Source organism: Ammospiza nelsoni, chromosome 9, assembly GCF_027579445.1.
Source record: "Ammospiza nelsoni isolate bAmmNel1 chromosome 9, bAmmNel1.pri, whole genome shotgun sequence".
Taxonomy (NCBI): Eukaryota; Metazoa; Chordata; class Aves; order Passeriformes; family Passerellidae; genus Ammospiza; species Ammospiza nelsoni.
The window spans coordinates 6,529,494-6,546,643 of NC_080641.1; the positions used below are offsets into that span (position 1 = coordinate 6,529,494).

Genomic DNA, 17,150 nt, shown 5'->3' on the forward strand with positions numbered 1-17,150 from the left:
CGCCCCGCCCACCGGCGCGCACGTGCCCGCCGCGGCCGGCGTACGGCGGCCGGCGAGGGCCGGAAGAGACGCGGCGGCGCCTTCGCCCTGCCGGCGCCGGTGCGGGCGCCGTGCGGCGGGCGGCGATGCGCGGCGGGCGGGCGGCGGCGGGACCGGCCGCCCCCCCGGGCCCGCGGTGACGGCGGCTGGGCCGCGGCCATGGGGTGCCTGCAGAGCGTGGCCTGCAAGGCGCGGGTGCGCCGCGAGCAGATCGTGGTGTCGGACGTGTCGGCCACCATCGAGCCGGCGGCCACGGCCATCGAGGAGAGCTCGCCGGTGGTGCTGCGGTACCGCACGCCCTATTTCCGCGCCTCCGCCCGCGTCCTCATGCCGCCCATCGCCCGCCGGCACACCTGGGTGGTGGGCTGGATCCAGGCCTGCAACCACATGGAGTTCTACAACACCTACAGCGACCTGGGCGTGTGAGCACCGGGACGCGGGGGGCTCCGGGGCGCGGGATCCGGGCTGGGAACGGCACTGGGGGCTCCCCGGGAGCTGCACCCCGGCATTGGGTTCTGCACCCCGGCATTGGGAGCTGCACCCCGGCATTGGGCGCTGCACTCCCTGCATTGGGAGCTGCATCTCTGGCACTGGGAGCTGCACCCCCGGCATTGGGAGCTGCACCCCGGCATTCGGTTCTGCACCCCAGCATTGGGAGCTGCATCTCTGGCATTGGGTTCTGCACCCCGGCATTGGGAGCTGCACCCCGGCATTGGGTTCTGCACCCCAGCATTGGGAGCTGCACCCCAGCACTGGGTTTTGCACACCTGCATTGGGAGCTGCACCCCAGCATTGGGAGCTGCACCCCGGCACCGGGAGCTGCATCCCCAGCATTGGGAGCTGCACCCCGGCACCGGGAGCTGCATCCCCAGCATTGGGAGCTGCACCCCGGCACCGGGAGCTGCATCCCCAGCATTGGGAGCTGCACCCCGGCACCGGGAGCTGCATCCCCAGCATTGGGCTTTGCACCCCGGCACCGGGAGCTGCACCCTGGTACTGGGAGCTGCATCTCTGGCACCCTGTGCTGCCACCCCAGCACCCTGTGCTGCCCCTCTGCCCCACCTTTGCAGCCACACACGGGCAGCACCTTCACCCCAGCCCCACTGCCCGACCCCACAGTTGCTGCCCCTCCAGCCCCACAGCTGGTCCCACACCCTCCAGCCTGGACCTCGCCTCTCCAAGGGCTTTGTGGCCGCTGTCTCTCACCAAGCATTGTTTCTCCTTTGGCACTGGGAGTGGAGCACAGGCTGTGCTTGGCCTGTGTTACAAGAGGGAATGGTTGCAGTGCTGGGCAGAAGTAGCAGCAGGAAAACAGCTTTCCCAAGGCTGGGTGTGACTTGTGGGGATGCTGAGGGACAAGCTGTTGGCTCTCTGTCTGTGTCTTCTGCCTTTGGAAAGGGGTGATGCCAGAGGGGAGATGTCCAGAGGGGTCTGTTCTGCAGCTTGCTGTGGGCTCCTGCTGCTGGTGCCACCGCTCTGTGGGTGCTGGGGAGCAGCAGGTCCTTGTGCTGCATCCTTGTGTCGCCACAGATGGGTGTGCATGGGGCATGGAGCACTTGGGGATGTTGGAGGATGGCACAAGTGTGGCCCCAGCCGCTCTGCTGCAAAGCTGCTTCCGTGTTATTGTCACAGCATGTTGGTAGCATGGCCAGCAGCAAAGACTTGGGCTGAATCCTCCCCACCAGCCATATTGCAGGGATTTCATGATGCCAGTGGCAGGTTTAATTGTGGGATTCAATTGTTGTATGTTAAGGCATAAAAATCATAGATCTCTTGCAGGAGGAGGCTGCTGAGGGGCTGGGCCTGTGCTGTGGTCACCATGGTGCAGCTGGGGGACAGGGATGGCTGTTCTCCAGCACAGGAGCTGATTAAGGGGAGAGTGACCCCAAAGACACTCAGCAGTGGGTTTTGGCCCAGTCAGTTTAATTGCAGGTTAATTAAAATGGCATTGTGTTGGCAGAGCAAGGGCTCGAGCTGGATGTGCTCGAGGAACTGAAGCTGAATTTGTTCTCCAGGTCTGTCCCTGAGAGTTTGCTGCAGGCAGGCAGGCAGAGGGTCCCTGTGCTGCCATTTCCCTGCTCATCTTCCTCTTCCTCTTCACCAGGTCAAGCTGGGAGCTGCCCGACCTGCGGGAAGGACGAGTGAAAGCCATCAGCGACTCGGATGGGGTGAGCTACCCGTGGTACGGAAACACCACAGAAACCGTGACCCTGGTGGGCCCCACCAACAAGATCTCCAGGTTCTCGGTGAGCATGAACGACAACTTCTACCCCAGCGTGACGTGGGCCGTGCCCGTGAGCAACAGCAACGTGCCGCTGCTGACCAGGATTAAAAGGGACCAGAGCTTCACCACGTGGCTCGTGGCCATGAACACCACCACAAAGGAGAAGATCATCCTGCAGACCATCAAGTGGAGGATGCGCGTGGACATTGAGGTGGACCCCATGCAGCTGCTGGGGCAGCGGGCGCGGCTGGTGGGAAGGACTCAGCAGGAGCAGCCGCGGATCCTCAGCAGGATGGAGCCCATCCCGCCCAACGCGCTCGTCAAGCCCAACGCCAACGACGCCCAGGTGCTCATGTGGAGACCCAAGCGAGGGCAGCCCATCGTGGTGATACCTCCCAAGTAGGGCGTGCAGCCGAGCCCCTGGCTGCCCACGGACAGGGCTGCCCAGCCAAAGCTCACCTCTGGGCTCTCCTGCCTTTCTTGTTGTGCTTGGAAACGTGGCTCCTCCTCGGGCACAAGTAGAGCCTGGCTGGCACAAGGGCGCAGAAGAGGGTTTGCTGAGCTGGAGGATTTCCCGGGAAGCGGAACGGAGTGCTTGCAGCTGGCACAAAGGACTCGTCTTTCCTTGTGGGGCAGCACGAGCAGCATGAGTGTGGTTGAACCGTGCCCGTGGCAGATGCTGCTTCCCACGCAGCCGGAGGGAGAAGCAGAGGCTGTTCCTGTCCCCGTGTCCCTGCCGTGTCCGTAGCTATGCATTTCAGATCCGTGATCCACCCCCGTGCCTGCCCGCCTCCCGCAGTGGGGTGGGACCGGGCGGTGCTGGGGGCGGGCCAGAGCCCGGTGCCACGGCCCGGGAGGGGTTTCTGCAGCCCGGGGGCAGCGGGACACGTTTTGCATGCGTCTGGGTGTGTTTGGAATAGTTGTGAGTGTAGGAGATGCCATAGCTCTTTTCCGTCTTGGGGTGAGGTGTAAGGGCAGGTTAGATGTCCTTTAGTTGTGAGGTGCACTAAGTCTTTGCATCCCTCAGCCTCCCTTCTCTTTGGGGAGCAGAAGGATTGTCAGCCCAGTCCGTGTGGGAATGGGGGCAGTGCCATTCTCCCAGCCCGGGTGCTCTGGGTGTGTGGGGTGCCCAGACCAGCCCAGAGGCACCCCTGGACTCGCTTTGCTTCACTGCAGACCCCCTCCCTTGCTAGAAGTTGGGTGCTCGATCATTTTCCACGCAGATGCTGCCTCACGTGGAGGCCTCTCCCAGCCACCCATGGAGCAGGGTGGCTGCTGGCTGGGCCGCCAGTGCACGCTTTGTGGTACCTGCCCAAGCCCTGTGTGAGGCAGGGATGTGAGTGGGGGCCGTTCAGGGCAGGCCTGGGTTAGCCTGGGAAGGAGGAGCTGAATGTGCTGCCCGGGGCTGCCTCCTGCTGCTGCTGCTGTGCTCGGAGGGGTCACAGGGGGATTTATTTGCCTTCCTCCTCCCTCCTTGCTGCCTGGATGGCTGGCACTGGCTGCTCCGTGGGGCAGCACGCTGCTGTGGGATGCAGCTGGCAGTTCCCAGGATCTCGCCCTGGAGCTGCAGCAGAGGCATAAACCACGGCTGTGCTGCTGCTGCTCCGGGTGCTCTGTCACTCCTGGGCAGGTGCTTACAGCTTTTGCTGCTTTCTCTGCTGTGTCCTCCCTGGCACGAGCCCTGCAGCTCCTCCAGCTTGCAGCCCTGCCTTCCTCACACTGCAGGGAGGCTGTGCTGCCCTGGGGATGCAGGTCATTCCTGCTGGGAAGGTCCCTGTGCCATCCCGCTGGCAGTGCTGGGTGACACTTCCCTGCACCCGGGCCCTGCCAGCACAGGGGCTCCCGAGGCATCTTAGACCAAAAATCCCTGTGAAATCCCCCTGCTATTTATTGCCCTCAGTAGTGTTTGCTGCTGATCCAGTTCTTTATTTATTATTTTTCCTCTGGGAGCGTTTCCTTTGTACGCCCTGGTGCAGCAATTCCGTGTGCCGGGGCTGGTGCTCCCGCTGGGCTGGGATCCTGCTGCTTTCTGTGCCTGGGTGGGTTCTGCAGGGGGCAGGCTTGGAGGGAGACAGGGCTTTGAGCTTTGGTTTGCTGTGTTTTCTGCAGCAGTTTTCTGCAGCAGAGCTCCCACAGGGAGCTTGTGTGGGAAGATGTCCTGCTCTTGTGAGACTGTGGTTTTGTCCTGGTGTGGGACCGATGGCAGCTTGTGCCATCGCTGATGTTTTGTTTTTCAAAAAGTGTGTGTGGAGAGGGGTTAGAAACTTGAAATACAATTTTCCTGAAGGACTGGGGGAGGAGGGGTAAGTACCTTTTTGGTTTGAAGTAAGGCAGGTGTATATTTTTGACCCAGGGGGACAGAAACATCTCTGGCAGCATCAGAGCTGAAACGCCAGAGGAAGGGGCTCCCCAACAAACAGGTGGCTCCAAGGTGGCCTTTCCTGCTGGGAGAGGATGCTGTGTCCAGAGGCTGCGTGAGCCAGCTCCCCAAAACCCACGGGAAGTGGCTGCAGGCTGCTGTCAGCCCAGGGAGTGCTGTGGCACCACCGTGGCTCCCGTGCCTGGGAGAGCAGGGACGCTGCTGCAGGGATGCTGTTGGACCCAACATTGCCACCTTTTGGGATTTGCTGGCCAGGCTGAGCCTTGGCACTGAGACAGCAGTGGCTGGATTTCTGTCCATGAATGTCTGCAACATCCTGGTGCCAGGTCAGGCTCTGTGCCTGGCTGTAGCCGTGTGCCTGACGCCCCAGGGCTGCCCCAGCCTGCAGGCAGGTGTTGGCTGAGCCCTGGGGCGTGCCTGTGTTCACCTCTCCAGGCTTCTGCCAGGCTTCCATTCCTGCTCCTCTGACAGCTGCATTTGATGCACACTCGGTTTGGTGCACGGCTTGTCTTTGTGGGCATTTCCCCGTTAAAAAAGAAAGGGGGGAAAAAAAAATTGCAAAAATTGTTTGCAAAGAAACACGTGCAAACAGTGTTTACAGAAACGCTCACACCTGGGTGGAGATGGAGCTCTGGGGCTGCTGGTGCTCAGGGGAAGGAGGGAAGGTGTGGGGGAGAGTTCCCATGTAGGATTCTGAGTTTGGCTCATTCCCTGTGGCTGGATGAGCACTCAGACTCCTGGGTTCACCCCCATGGGATGCTCTCCCTGTGCCCCCCTTCCCCACCAGCACCCCTTTATCTCAGGGAGGGGCAGCCCATGGAAATGCCCACCCTCCTGCTCCCTGTGCCCTGAGCGGCCCTTCCCCTCCTTCCCAGCATCGGGTCACCTATTTATTTATCGATCTATTTATTTATTTAAGTTATTTATTGGTATTTATTGACAACTGGAAGTCGGGGTGGGGTGGGAGGGGGGCTCATTTCTGCTGCACAGTGGGGGCAGCTGGGTCTCCCCCACACCCAGCCCCTGCCTTTGGGGTGCTGCTGGGGTCCCCAGGCTCCCATCCCCTTTTGGAGAGGCAGAAGGGGAGCACACGGTGCCCTCAGGGAGGGCACCCGGTGCTGCTCCCTCCCTGCAGGGGCTCGGGGTGCTCCCTGCCCTGCCCATCCCTGTTTACTGACCCGGCCTCCTGGTGCCTCTCCCGCTGGATTTGCCCTTTCCAGCCCCTGGAGAGGGCGGGAGGAGCCAGGGTGGGTGAATGTCACTAGGGAGAACAGACCCAACCAGGTATTCTGCTGCCGCGTGGGGAAAATCAGAGAGAGAGAGAGAGAGGAAAGCTGGTTCTGCAGAGTGCCTTAAACACAAATGACTTTACCCAGTAGGGGGCTTGGACTTGTGTCTCTGGATGTTATTACCAACTCAAAAAAATGTTGCATTTCACTTCTCTGGGATTAAAAGAAAACTACTGGAGCTGTACTGGAGCCAAACCTTGTGTTTGCTTGAGTGTCTCTGGCTGGTTTGTACCTCTGGGGCCGTGGCAGCACTGGGGAGGGAGCAGGCAGGAATCCATGGAATTTTAGTGGCTGTCCCTGCTGCCTTTAAGCCCTTGGGTCTGGTGACAGAATTTGCTCCACTTTGTCCTTTCTGGTGACAGAATTTGCTCCACTTTGTCCTTTCAGGTGGCTTCTGTGCTGTCCCAGAGAGGTTCCCTGTGCTGGCCCTGCAGTGCCCTGCCCCAGGGCATGGTCTGAGCAGGCTCTTGGCACAAATCTGCCATGGGGCTGTGTCCTCACACCTCCAGAAAATTGGGCAGTTGGTTGGAAAGCTTGGAGGGGGCAGAAGTTCCTTTTTCCCTTAGGAAAGCAGATCAAAGTGAGGGAGCAGCGAGAAGCCCAGGAGTTGGTGCAGCCCAGCCATGGGAACTAGGAAAGCTGCCCAGCTTGTTAAAGCTGAAAAGCTACATTGAAAAAAGATGTTTCCCTTTTGAAATTGTAGCTTCCCTCTCCCCTTTCTTGCAGAGTGGAAGAGTGAGAACAAAAGTCAGCCCAGGGACCAACTGTTCCTATCTTCCAGTCAAAATAATACATGGGAATAATAAGGAGTTTCATAATGAAGGTTCATTTAAAAGCCATTTGGGGAAATACACCAATATTCACTGCATAGCTCCTGAAGGCAATTAGAAATTAATAAACCTATTTTTGGGGGGGAGAGGGGTAATGAAAGAGGGTTGTGTGTGCTGCCTGAGGTTTGGTCTGGAGGGGGATCTCACTGCCTTTGGTGCTTTGCTCACCTTGAACATCAAACCCACCAGTCCCCACTTGCTGGGGGGGTATGTTTGTGCCCAAGTGATCTGATTTCTTTAACAGCTGCTCCTTTTGAGCATTGCTGGCTGTGCTGGGCACTCAGGGGTGCTGGCAGCCACCCTATGGGCTATTAGTGAGCAGCTTTCTCTCCTGCTGATAAATTAAAACACTGCTCATCTCTTGACAAATCCCTGAGAAGGAGGTGTGGGAGAGCAGGAGTTTGCACGGCTCCTGTCGTGCTGCTCATGCCCCAGGAGCAGGGAAGGACCTGCCCTGTAGCCAAGGACAAGGCTCAGGGACATGCCTTGTCTGAGAGCCTGTGCCCTGGGACAAGCTGTCCCTCCAAAACTCCTTCCTTGCAGAGCAAGAACAAGGGCAGTCTGTGCTGCCTGGGCACAAATCCCAGCTGGTGCCCGCAGGGAACGCAGCAAACTTGTGGAAAAGACAAGGGACACTGCAGGTAGTACTGAAGGTCAGTTTATTTGCTTAATTCCCTCTCCCACAAAACCTGGAAACCATCACCTTCCAGCAAGAGACAAGAAAGCATTAAGAGGTGAAAGATTTAGCTCTGCAGCTCCTCCCCTACTCCTGGAGCACAGGTTAGATGGCTGCTCTGAAAGGCACGCAGCAGCTTGGAGCCCCCAGAGCTCCTGGCCCAGCAGGACACCCCTCCTCAGCACACCTCGGGGCTGGCACCAGACGGGGGGGGACAGCACAGCAGGAGCCCTGCAGTGCCTGCTGGGGACCAGCCAGGGCTGGGCTGAGGCAGGGAAACACCCAGGGCTTGGTTCTGAGGGATGGGCTGGAGGGACAGGAGGGCTGGTTCTGGGCTGGGCTGAGGCAGGAGAACACCCAGGGCTTGGTTCTGAGGGATGGGCTGGAGGGACAGGAGGGCTGGTTCTGGGCTGGGCTGAGGCAGGAGAACACCCAGGGCTTGGTTTTGGGGGGATAGAAATGGAGGGACAGGAGGGCTGGTTCTGGGCTGGTTCAGGGCTGGTTCTGGGCTGATTCAGGAGGGCTGGTTCTGGGCTGGTTAGGGCTGGTTCTGAGCTGATTCAGGAGGGTTGGTTCTGGGCTGGTTCAGGGCTGATTCAGGAGGGTTGGTTCTGGGCTGCTTAGGGCTGGCACAGGGCTGGTTGAGGGCTAATTCTGAGCTGGTTCTGAGCTGATTCAGGAGGGCTGGTTCAGGGCTAATTCTGAGCTGGTTCTGAGCTGATTCAGGAGGGTTGGTTCTGGGCTGGTTCTGGGCTGATTCAGGAGGGTTGGTTCAGGGATGGTTCTGAGCTGGTTCTGGGCTGGCTCAGGAGGGTTGGTTCTGGGCTGGTGCTGAGCTGGTTCAGTGCTGCCATGCAGCAGCAGAGTGCCAGGACGAGGCCGTGGGTGGTGCGGTGTCAGAGGGGCAGGAGCTGGGCTCAGGAAGGCTCTGGCATCCCAGCAGGACAGACAGACAGACAGGCAGCCAGCCCTCACTCTGGCTGCGGGGTGTAGCGCAGGTACTTCTTGCCCGAGGGCAGCTCCTTGGTGAAGACCCCTTTGGGGAAGAGCTTCTTGGCCTCCTCGTCGGGTAAGGTGGGCACCACCATGACGCTGTCACCGGGCTGGGGGCACATGGGGACAAACAGGGACAGTCAGGAGCTGGCAGGGCCGGGCACAGGTGGCACTGCCCCCCTGTGAGAGCACGTCCCATGCCTGGAGCCAGCAGTGAGGGCAGGGCGGGGGAGATGCCCAAAGGGAGAGATGTGCCACCTGCCAGCCCTGCCAATGGCATTCCCAGGGGAACAGGGAGTAAGGAGGGCAGAGTTTGAGCCTCTCTGTGATGCTGGATGGAGCACAGCTTGCCCATTCCTACAGTTCAGGTACCCCTGGGCAGGTGCTGCTGGCTGCCCCTTGAATTCCAAGCCCTTGGGGAAAGATCTGCTTTGCTGGGAGGTGGCTGAGCCAGCCCAGCCCACTGGGATTTTATGCTGCAGCAAACAGGAGCCTGCAGAGGCCAGGCTGCTCCAGCTGCTGCTTCCCCCAGCCTGTGTGCCCCTCCAAGGGGGGCTGGCTGACACTTCCATGCCTGTTCCCAGTGCCCTGCTCCTCACCTTCCAGTCCACGGGGGTAGCGACCTTCTTGTAGGCTGTGAGCTGCAGGGAGTCCACCACTCTCAGGATCTCATCAAAGTTTCTCCCAGTGGTGGCTGGGTACAGGATAGAGAGCTTCAGCTTCTTGTCAGGGCCAAAAACGAACACCTGAGCACAGGGAGACAGTGTCAGGGGCTGGGCACGTTTGTGTGGCTGCTCTGCTGGATCTGCTCAGCCCTGATGCTCCTTCCTTTCCTGGGAGATGCTGAGTTGGGACAGGGGAGATGCCATGGAGCAGCTGATGCCCAGGGAATGGGCTTTTGCTCTGGGAGCCCCTGTGTCCAACACCAGCTCGTTTTGCTGCCTGTGCCCTTCTAGTGCAAGCACGGGAGGGGAAAGGCAAAGCCCAGCAGATCCAGCACTGACAGAAATGAGTTTGGGACAGGCATGACTAGAATTGGTAGATCACCATGACAGAACCCAAGGGAGCCAGCCCAGCTGCTGGGGGTGGCCATGCCCATGCAGGGGAGCTGCCCCAGGCTCAGGGCAGGCTGGCAGCCGTGGCTCTGTGCTCTGGGACAGGCAGCACTCACCACACGGGCCGTCAGGGGCATGCCGTCCTTGTCCTGCTCGTCCGGGTCCAGCATGCCCAGCTGCACAGCCAGCTCCCGGTTCTTGTCAGCGATGATGGGGAAGGGCAGCTTCTCTGCAGGCTGCTCCCCGTTGTAGGCATTGATGTCCTGCAGGGACACAGCCGTGGCATGTCCCATGAGTTGCCAGAAAGCGGGTGACAAACCAGAAACCTTTGTGCCTCCTTGTTCCGGAGGTCGTTCTCAGGCTGTCTGTGCTCACAGCCCGGGCAGCAGGGCATGGAGCAATAGGGAATTCCTGTTAGTGACACACAGAGAGCTTGAACTGAGAACTGTGCCCTCTTCCAGCTCCCTCCTGCACTGCTGACAGGTGTGTTGGTGTCACAGCTGGACTGACTGTGCTCCTAAGGAATTGTTTCTCTGGTGGCAGAGCAAACCAGCTGATAAAGAAAGGCCCAACACTGCACAGGTCTTGCGCAAGGCACCAATTCCATCCCATGAGTCACTCACAGCTTATTTAACTCAAGGCTCTCAAAAAAAATCCACTGGAAGCCTGAGAGCAGGTGCTGGGGCACTGCTCACTCCTTTCTGAACCACACCTGGCACAGAAGAGAAAACCATCCCCCTCCACAGCCCTGGAGGCTCTGCCTTGTGAACATGGTTCATGAGGTTGTACTGATCCAAACTGGACCTGCTTCACAAACACACACACAAAAAATGTATTTTGAGCATCTCTACACTTGGTCTGGACTCACCTGGGGTTGGCAGTGCCACCCTCACAGTCCCAGGGAGCCCCAGCAGTGCTCAGGGCAGCACAGGCAGGGCACTGCCAGCATCTGAGCAAGCAGAACTCAAGGCTCCTGCCCCAGGACAGGGCAGCCTGTTCCTTCCACCCTTTTCATGCTACAAAGAGCTACAAGCAGTGCTGCTGTGAGCCTCCCTCGCAGGGCTGTGCTGCATTATCAGCTCAGCTGATAGCTCAGTGTACAAACCCCCCCCTGCCCTCCCCAGGCTCTGAGTGTGGGGAGCAGGCTGGGCCCTGCACACAGGGAACCCAGGGAGGGCAGGTTGGAAATGCTGCCCCTTGGCACTGCTCAGAGCACACCAACAGCAGCAAGAGCAGGCCCTGCACCCTCCCCATGGCTGCTGGTGCTGACAAAAGGGGCTGTAACCCTGCCCCAGCTGCTCAGGATGCTGCAAGCAGGCCAAGTGCTGCACACGTGGTCAAAGGTTTCCTATCCAGCTCTGCTCTTTGCCTGTTTTCTCCCCAGGCCTTTCTGTGTCAGCACAGCTCTGCAGAAAGGGGCCACTGCTCTCAGCTGGGCTGTGGCCAGGCCTGCCTTGCAAGGGAGCAGGGAATTGGTGCTGCTGTCCTGCAAACCTGCCCTGGCACAGCAGAGCAGGGAAGGAGGGCAGAGCTGAGGAGAAATGCAGCTGAACGCTCCACAGAGTCACAGGAGGCTGCAGATGGACACCAGCAAATGAGAGCCACCCCCTCCTCTCTTTAGAGCAGGGCTGGAGGATGAGCAGTTTCTGAGAGGTATTGTGTGAATCCTATGAAGTGTAACTCGTTCCAAAATGCACGTAATTTCCTGGCCTGGGGAGAACACAGCCTCACAAGCCACACTGTGCTGCAATAAAACACCCATGACTCCCTCCCCTAATCACTGATTGTCTTTCCAGAGTCCAAGCTGAAACCAGACATCACAGGAGGGGCTGATTCACCAGTGAGTCACCACGGTGCAGGTATCCCTGGCCAGAGAGAGCACTGAAAGCTCTGACAGCACAGCTCAGGGGGCTCAGGCATTCCCCCAGCCCTTGCAGAAGCACAACCTCCTGCCTGGGGAGCTGGGATCAATCCCTGGCTGGGCCAGAGCCCCCAGCCCTGGAGCAAGGCTCTGTTCTGTGCCCAAGGATGGCCAAGAACAGCTGGAAAGCACACAGGGACTCCTGGCTGCATCTGGCCCCACCTTCCCAGGCAGATCCGGTCTGAAACCTGGCAGCAGAGAAGTTTCTTTGTCGTTTCCTGCAGGAGTTCAGCCTCCCCTCTTTCCCCCTTGCAGGCTGTGCCCCAGCTAAAAGCAGCTTCATCCAGGCAGGGAGCAGAGTTGTGTTTGGGAATGCTGCACACAAGGGCTCTGCCCAAAATTCACTCCTGGTCTCAATCCAGTGGCACACAGGCTGCATGGAACACTCCAGCCTCGTCCTCACCAGCTGGATCTTGGGCCCTGGAGGATTTTCAGCTGTTTCTGTCTCACAGGTGCTGAGCTGACACTTCCAAACCTCTGGCTCCAAGGCTTCTCCCAGCCTCACCACAGCTTCACTCGCTGCCCCTCCGTGGTTCTTCTGGAAGGTTTTCCTGCTCTGCCTCCCCCCAGCCAGCATCAAGGCTGTTCTGCAGCTTCTCCTGCTCTCACCTGAGCTTGTGCCTTGTGAATAATTCCATGGCATCAGCAGAGTCAGCTCGTTGTTCATCTCTTTTTCAGATCACCCGAGTCTGCTGAACCCCACACATCCCTGCAGGATGAAAGAGCTCAGCACTTCCCTCCTTGACACAAATCCCTGCTTTCCTGCACGAAAGAGCCTGCCCTTCACAGAGCTGACTTGTGGAAAAGCTGCTTGCAAATTCAAAGGCTTTGCAGAAGTCAGCAACACCCTAACACCTCAGCTTTGGCCAAGCAGATGAGTCTCCCTCACAAAAGCACAACACAAATGTTCTGTTCTGGCTAATGACATGTTGTTTGCTAATTTGTCTGCTGGTTTCAGCCAGTTTGAGCAGCACAGAAACCTCATTTACTGGGATTTGTACACTGCTTTTCCCAGGCCCTTCTGGGGCTTGCTGGGGCATTGGCCATGCACCACTCAGGTACAAAGGCTGATTTAAGCAACCAGGCAATTAGCTAATTTCTAAAGCCAGTCAGTCACGAAATAATGTCCAACCGAGTGTAGAAATTTCTCACCTTTGATGCCTCTTATTGCAAGCACCTCTCACTCCTGGAAAATACGTGAGAACATTCCCAATTTTAAGAGCTAAGGGGGTGGCAGGTAATTCACCCAAGGATTTTACACTCTGGCCATTTCTGTCTGAAACAGATTTTACACTCTGGCCATTTCTGTCTAGACCCCTGCCACCTCTAGCCCTGGAACCATTCTCCCTGGTAGCACACACAGGCTGCCTTTGAAGTTTTCCTTAAGTTCCTTGCAATGTCCTTCACTGAGTTATTCCACTCCCATCTCTTTTTAATACTGCCTCATGTTCATTTTACACTTAACATTCTCCTATTTGTGATTTTACAGTTAACATGTCTCAGTTTGTTTTCTCCTCCCTGTCCCAGCACAAACTGTAATTTTCTCCTCACTTCTGATGCCTCTTTTCCTTTCCTGTTTTATTACAGAGCTTCCTGGGGTCTGTGGGTAAGCTGCCTTCCTCTGAGGTTCTGGCCTCACCTCCACACATTTTAACCTTTTCAGTAGTGGTGGGACAGCAGTACTATTGCTTTCCTCTTGTATTGATGCCTCAGGTTTGAGCTTTTATATTTTTCAGGTTCTGTGCTGCTTTAGTGTGTGGGTCTGGGCTCCATATCAGGGGATGGTGAGCTCTGTGCACAGAGCAGGGAGACAAAAAAATTCCTGCTCCAGCTGGGTACCAAGGACAAATGATCCAAATCTCAGGCCTAAGAGCACAAACAACGTGGGCTGGAGAGAGAAAAACAAGAAGGATGGGACTGCATGGGCTGGAGCTGGAATTGGACAATTAACTCCAATATGCAAATGGAGCAGAACCTATAAAAGTGAGAGACCCTGTGAGCAGTCGTGCATTTTGTGACCATTTTGGTTCATCTTGGGTGCAGCCCTGGCTGGGCTCTTGTGCTGCCCAAGGTGGACCCATTGAGGCCTTTAACAAATCCCTGCTTTATTCTTTAACTCTGTCCAGCCTCTGTTCTAGCTCAGCCTTCCCACGGCATCACCATCAAAGTGCAAAGAGCACCCTGGACTTGGTGGGGTGCTCCGTGACGATGGAGAAGACCTTCCCCACTCCTGCTCTGCATTTCAGCACCGCCACGCTTTGGGATGTGACACTTGGGACCTCCAAGCCTGCATGGGCATTTTCTGCAGCCCCTGAGCCCCCCCAGAGGCCGTACCTTGCACCAGGAGAGGTGGTCCTGCACGCTGTCGATGGAGAGCGCGATCATCTTCACGTTGCGCTTGCTGAACTCGGGTGCCAGCTTGGCCGCCCGGCCCAGCTCCGTGGTGCACACCGGGGTGAAGTCCCGCGGGTGGGAGAACAGGATGCCCCACCTGCAACGGCACGGAGGCAGCTCTGAAGGGCACCCATGGCTCTGGTTTGTGCTGCAAGAGCCTGCATGAGGGATGTGGGACTCCAGGGGCTCTCCAAAATGCAGTTTATTACATCCAAGAGGTTACAGCAGAACAGGGTGGTGGGTGACAGAGCTGTGCCCACAGCTGTCAGCTCCTGCTGCAGGCAGGTCTGGAGACCCTTAGTTTAGGTTACATTGCATTATAGACTTTTCTTTGCTGAGCATCTTAATACAGTAGAACCAATCTATACCTTAACTATTATCTGTAGCCTATCATAACTGCTATAATTACCATATTCATGTTACTGTTCTCCAATCACTAAAAGTTAGTACATTACAGTTTAAGCTAGAAGTTGGTTTTCAGTTTTCTTGCAGTGGGAAATTCTGAGGCCTTTTTTCTGCTTGCAACATTGGCAGTCCTGTCTGCCTGTGCTTTCTGCTTGGTAAAAACATCTTCTTGTTTGGGGTGGGTTTATCCTTTGCTCTGAGCCATAAAAACCCCTTCTAACTAACACACCCTTTGCCTCCTTGGTTAGCCAGTAAGGCTGGCTCAGCAATTCTTTTCTTCTATATCAAAACTTGCTTCCACCTCTACTCTTTCTTCATATTCTACATTCAAAAATCTTTCTGCTAAACCTATCTGTCTCACATATCTGTGAGACTTTCTTGTCAAACTTTCATCGTTCCCAACACTGTGCAGAGTGGAGTGCAGGAACAGCTCGACTCTGATAAGGAATTCCTGGAGTGCAGGAAAAGCTGGTGGAGTGCAGGAACAGCTCGTCTCTCTGATAAGGAATTCCTGCCCGGCAACTCTTCCATCCCTATCACCAGAAACTTCCATGAGATAAGCCCTGCTCTGGGAAACTCCCTGCACCTCGCTTCCCACTCTGCCTCCACGATCCTGCAGGAGACGCCGGAGCAGCCCCTGGCGCTTCCCAGGGATGTGGACACGGTGCTGTGTGAGGAAGTTTGGGGGAGCCAGGTGTACAGGGCAGCCCAGAGACCCCACGAGACAGGGGGTGCCTGGCCAGGTTATTGCAGAGCTGGTCACTGATTCACGAGCTGGCCACTACCCCTGCACCTCCCCTCCACGCACACAAACGTGCATCGTGCAGCACAAAATAATGGGACAGGACCAAGCCTAAACCCAGCTGCTGCTGTGAGCTGCACTCCATTAAAAGGTAAGAATTAATCAATAGCAGGGGAGGCCAGAAGTTAACAACATCACATCGTGGCTCCTGTTGCACTGACACAGCCACCTCAGCTTGGCAGTGATGGATTTTGAGTCTTCAGAGCAGCAAACACTAATCCTGCACCTCCCAGGTAAGGCAAACAGTGCGCAAGAAAGGCAGCAATGCAGCCCAGCAGGACGAGCTGGAGCAAAAAGGCTCTCGGGACTTCCCAGGGGGTAAAGCAAAGCCACCCCCAGCACTCCAAATTCCCTGCCAGAGACACCTTCCACCATTTCTCAGCTCAAACCACACAGATCTTGCTGCACCGATCTTCACGGGCCTCCAGCAGCATGACAGGAGGGGAAAGCCGTGTCTGAAAGCCTTGGGAATGCAGCTGGAGGGATGAAATGAGGGCTCCTGCAGCTCTGCTAGGGCCGTGTGACTACCACGGGTCAGCAGCAGGAATTATTGGTGTGCAGCTGCCTGGCCACGGTGCCAGGAGGCTGCTCGGACAATGCCCGCGCTCCGTGAGGGAACAGCGGCAAGCAGGAGGGCAGAGCTGCGTGTGCCAGGCTGGAACAGCCATTTCCAGAGGGGCTGAGGCTCTCGGGGCTCTCACTGCCCTCTGCCCAGGCTCACAGTGCCCACAGCAGCGCCTGATCTGAGCCTGCCAAGCGCTGCCGGGAGCGGGGCCCGGAGGGGCCGTGCCTGAGCTGGGAATGGGGCAGCCGGCTCTGAGGGAACGGTGCCCGGGGCAGTGGGGCCTTTGTCACCCTGGCCCTCCCAGGACACCGAGCTGTCCCCTTTGTCACCTGGGCGCTCCCGGGACACCGAGCTGTCCCCTTGGTCACCTGGGCACTCCCGGGACACCGAGCTGTCCCCTTGGTCACCCTAGCACTCCCGTGGCACCGGGCTGTCCCCTTGGTCACCTGGGCACTCCCGGGACACCGAGCTGTCCCCTTGGTCACCCTAGCACTCCCGTGGCACCGGGCTGTCCCCTTGGTCACCTGGGCACTCCCAGGACACCGGGCTGTCCCCTTTGTCACCTTGGCACTCCCGTGGCACCGGGCTGTCCCCTTGGTCACCTGGGCACTCCCGGGACACCGAGCTGTCCCCTTGGTCACCCTAGCACTCCCGTGGCACCGGGCTGTCCCCTTTGCCACTCTGGCACTCCCGGGACACCGAGCTGTCCCCTTTGTCACCTTGGCACTCCCGGGACACCGAGCTGTCCCCTTGGTCACCTGGGTACTCCCGTGGCACCGGGCTGTCCCCTTTGTCACTCTGGCACTCCCGGGACACCGAGCTGTCCCCTTTGTCACTCTGGCACTCCCAGGACACCGAGCTGTCCCCTTTGTCACCTTGGCACTCCCGGGACACCGGGCTGTCCCCTTTGTCACCTTGGCAATACCGGGACACCGAGCTGTCCCCTTTGTCACTCTGGCACTCCCGGGACACCGAGCTGTCCCCTTGGTCACCCTAGCACTCCCGTGGCACCGGGCTGTCCCCTTGGTCACCTGGGCACTCCCAGGACACCGGGCTGTCCCCTTTGTCACCTTGGCACTCCCGGGACACCGGGCTGTCCCCAGCGCCGCTCTGGCCAGCCGGGCTTTGCCCCTTCTCTGTCCTCCGGAGCTCGGCTCGCCCTCCGGGGACGATGGGGACGGGATTCAGCCCACCGGGAATCCCGCCGTGTCCGGCCCCCCGGTCCCACGAGGAAAAGCCACGTTTTGGAGCGAGCCCCCGGAACCGTGTGACACGGGGCTCAGCGTGCGGGAGGAATGAATGGAGGAACGCGGTGAGCGGCCCCGCTCCGTGCCGCCTCCCCGGGATCCCCGGGATCCCCGGCGGCGCCGACATCCCATCCCACCCCCGCTCCCGGTGTATCCCCAAGCGCTCACGAGTCTCCCAGGAAGTCGTGGAAGCGGATGCGACCCTGCGTGGTGTCCGCCTCGAAGTTAGGCGCCTCATCCCCCAGCAGCAGCCCCGGCATGGCTGCAGCTCCCGATGCAATTCCCGGTGCTGCTCCCGGTGCTGCTCCCGGTGCTGCTCCCGGTGCTGCT

General features: G+C 58.3%; 2 protein-coding genes across 2 annotated transcripts; one reads left to right on the forward strand and one right to left on the reverse strand.

Annotated features, from left to right (window-relative positions):
- Positions 1-198: 198 nt before the first annotated feature.
- FAM78B (family with sequence similarity 78 member B) lies at positions 199-3,843 on the forward strand. The gene is made up of 2 exons (XM_059478523.1): positions 199-461; positions 2,144-3,843. Exons 1-2 carry the CDS (start codon positions 199-201, stop codon positions 2,664-2,666), a joined length of 786 nt encoding a protein of 261 aa, XP_059334506.1. The 3' UTR covers positions 2,667-3,843.
- A 3,561-nt stretch (positions 3,844-7,404) lies between these two features.
- PRDX6 (peroxiredoxin 6) lies at positions 7,405-17,148 on the reverse strand. The gene is made up of 5 exons (XM_059478212.1): positions 16,989-17,148; positions 13,742-13,898; positions 9,603-9,749; positions 9,031-9,177; positions 7,405-8,541 (listed from the first exon to the last, which is right to left on the reverse strand). Exons 1-5 carry the CDS (start codon positions 17,078-17,080, stop codon positions 8,410-8,412), a joined length of 675 nt encoding a protein of 224 aa, XP_059334195.1. The 5' UTR covers positions 17,081-17,148; the 3' UTR covers positions 7,405-8,409.
- Positions 17,149-17,150: the final 2 nt, after the last annotated feature.

What these genes read in the sequence shown, in the direction of transcription:
- FAM78B (XM_059478523.1), top strand. Translation starts at nt 199, where the DNA reads ATGGGGTGCCTGCAGAGCGTGGCCTGCAAGGCGCGGGTGCGCCGCGAG. An exon ending in ACCTACAGCGACCTGGGCGT is followed by an intron (nt 462 to 2,143) that starts GTGAGCACCGGG and finishes CCTCTTCACCAG; the next exon opens with GTCAAGCTGGGAGCTGCCCG.
- PRDX6 (XM_059478212.1), bottom strand. Translation starts at nt 17,080, where the DNA reads ATGCCGGGGCTGCTGCTGGGGGATGAGGCGCCTAACTTCGAGGCGGAC. An exon ending in TGCCCCTGACGGCCCGTGTG is followed by an intron (nt 9,178 to 9,602) that starts GTGAGTGCTGCC and finishes CCCTGTGCTCAG; the next exon opens with GTGTTCGTTTTTGGCCCTGA. An exon ending in CTACCCCCGTGGACTGGAAG is followed by an intron (nt 8,542 to 9,030) that starts GTGAGGAGCAGG and finishes ATGTGCCCCCAG; the next exon opens with CCCGGTGACAGCGTCATGGT.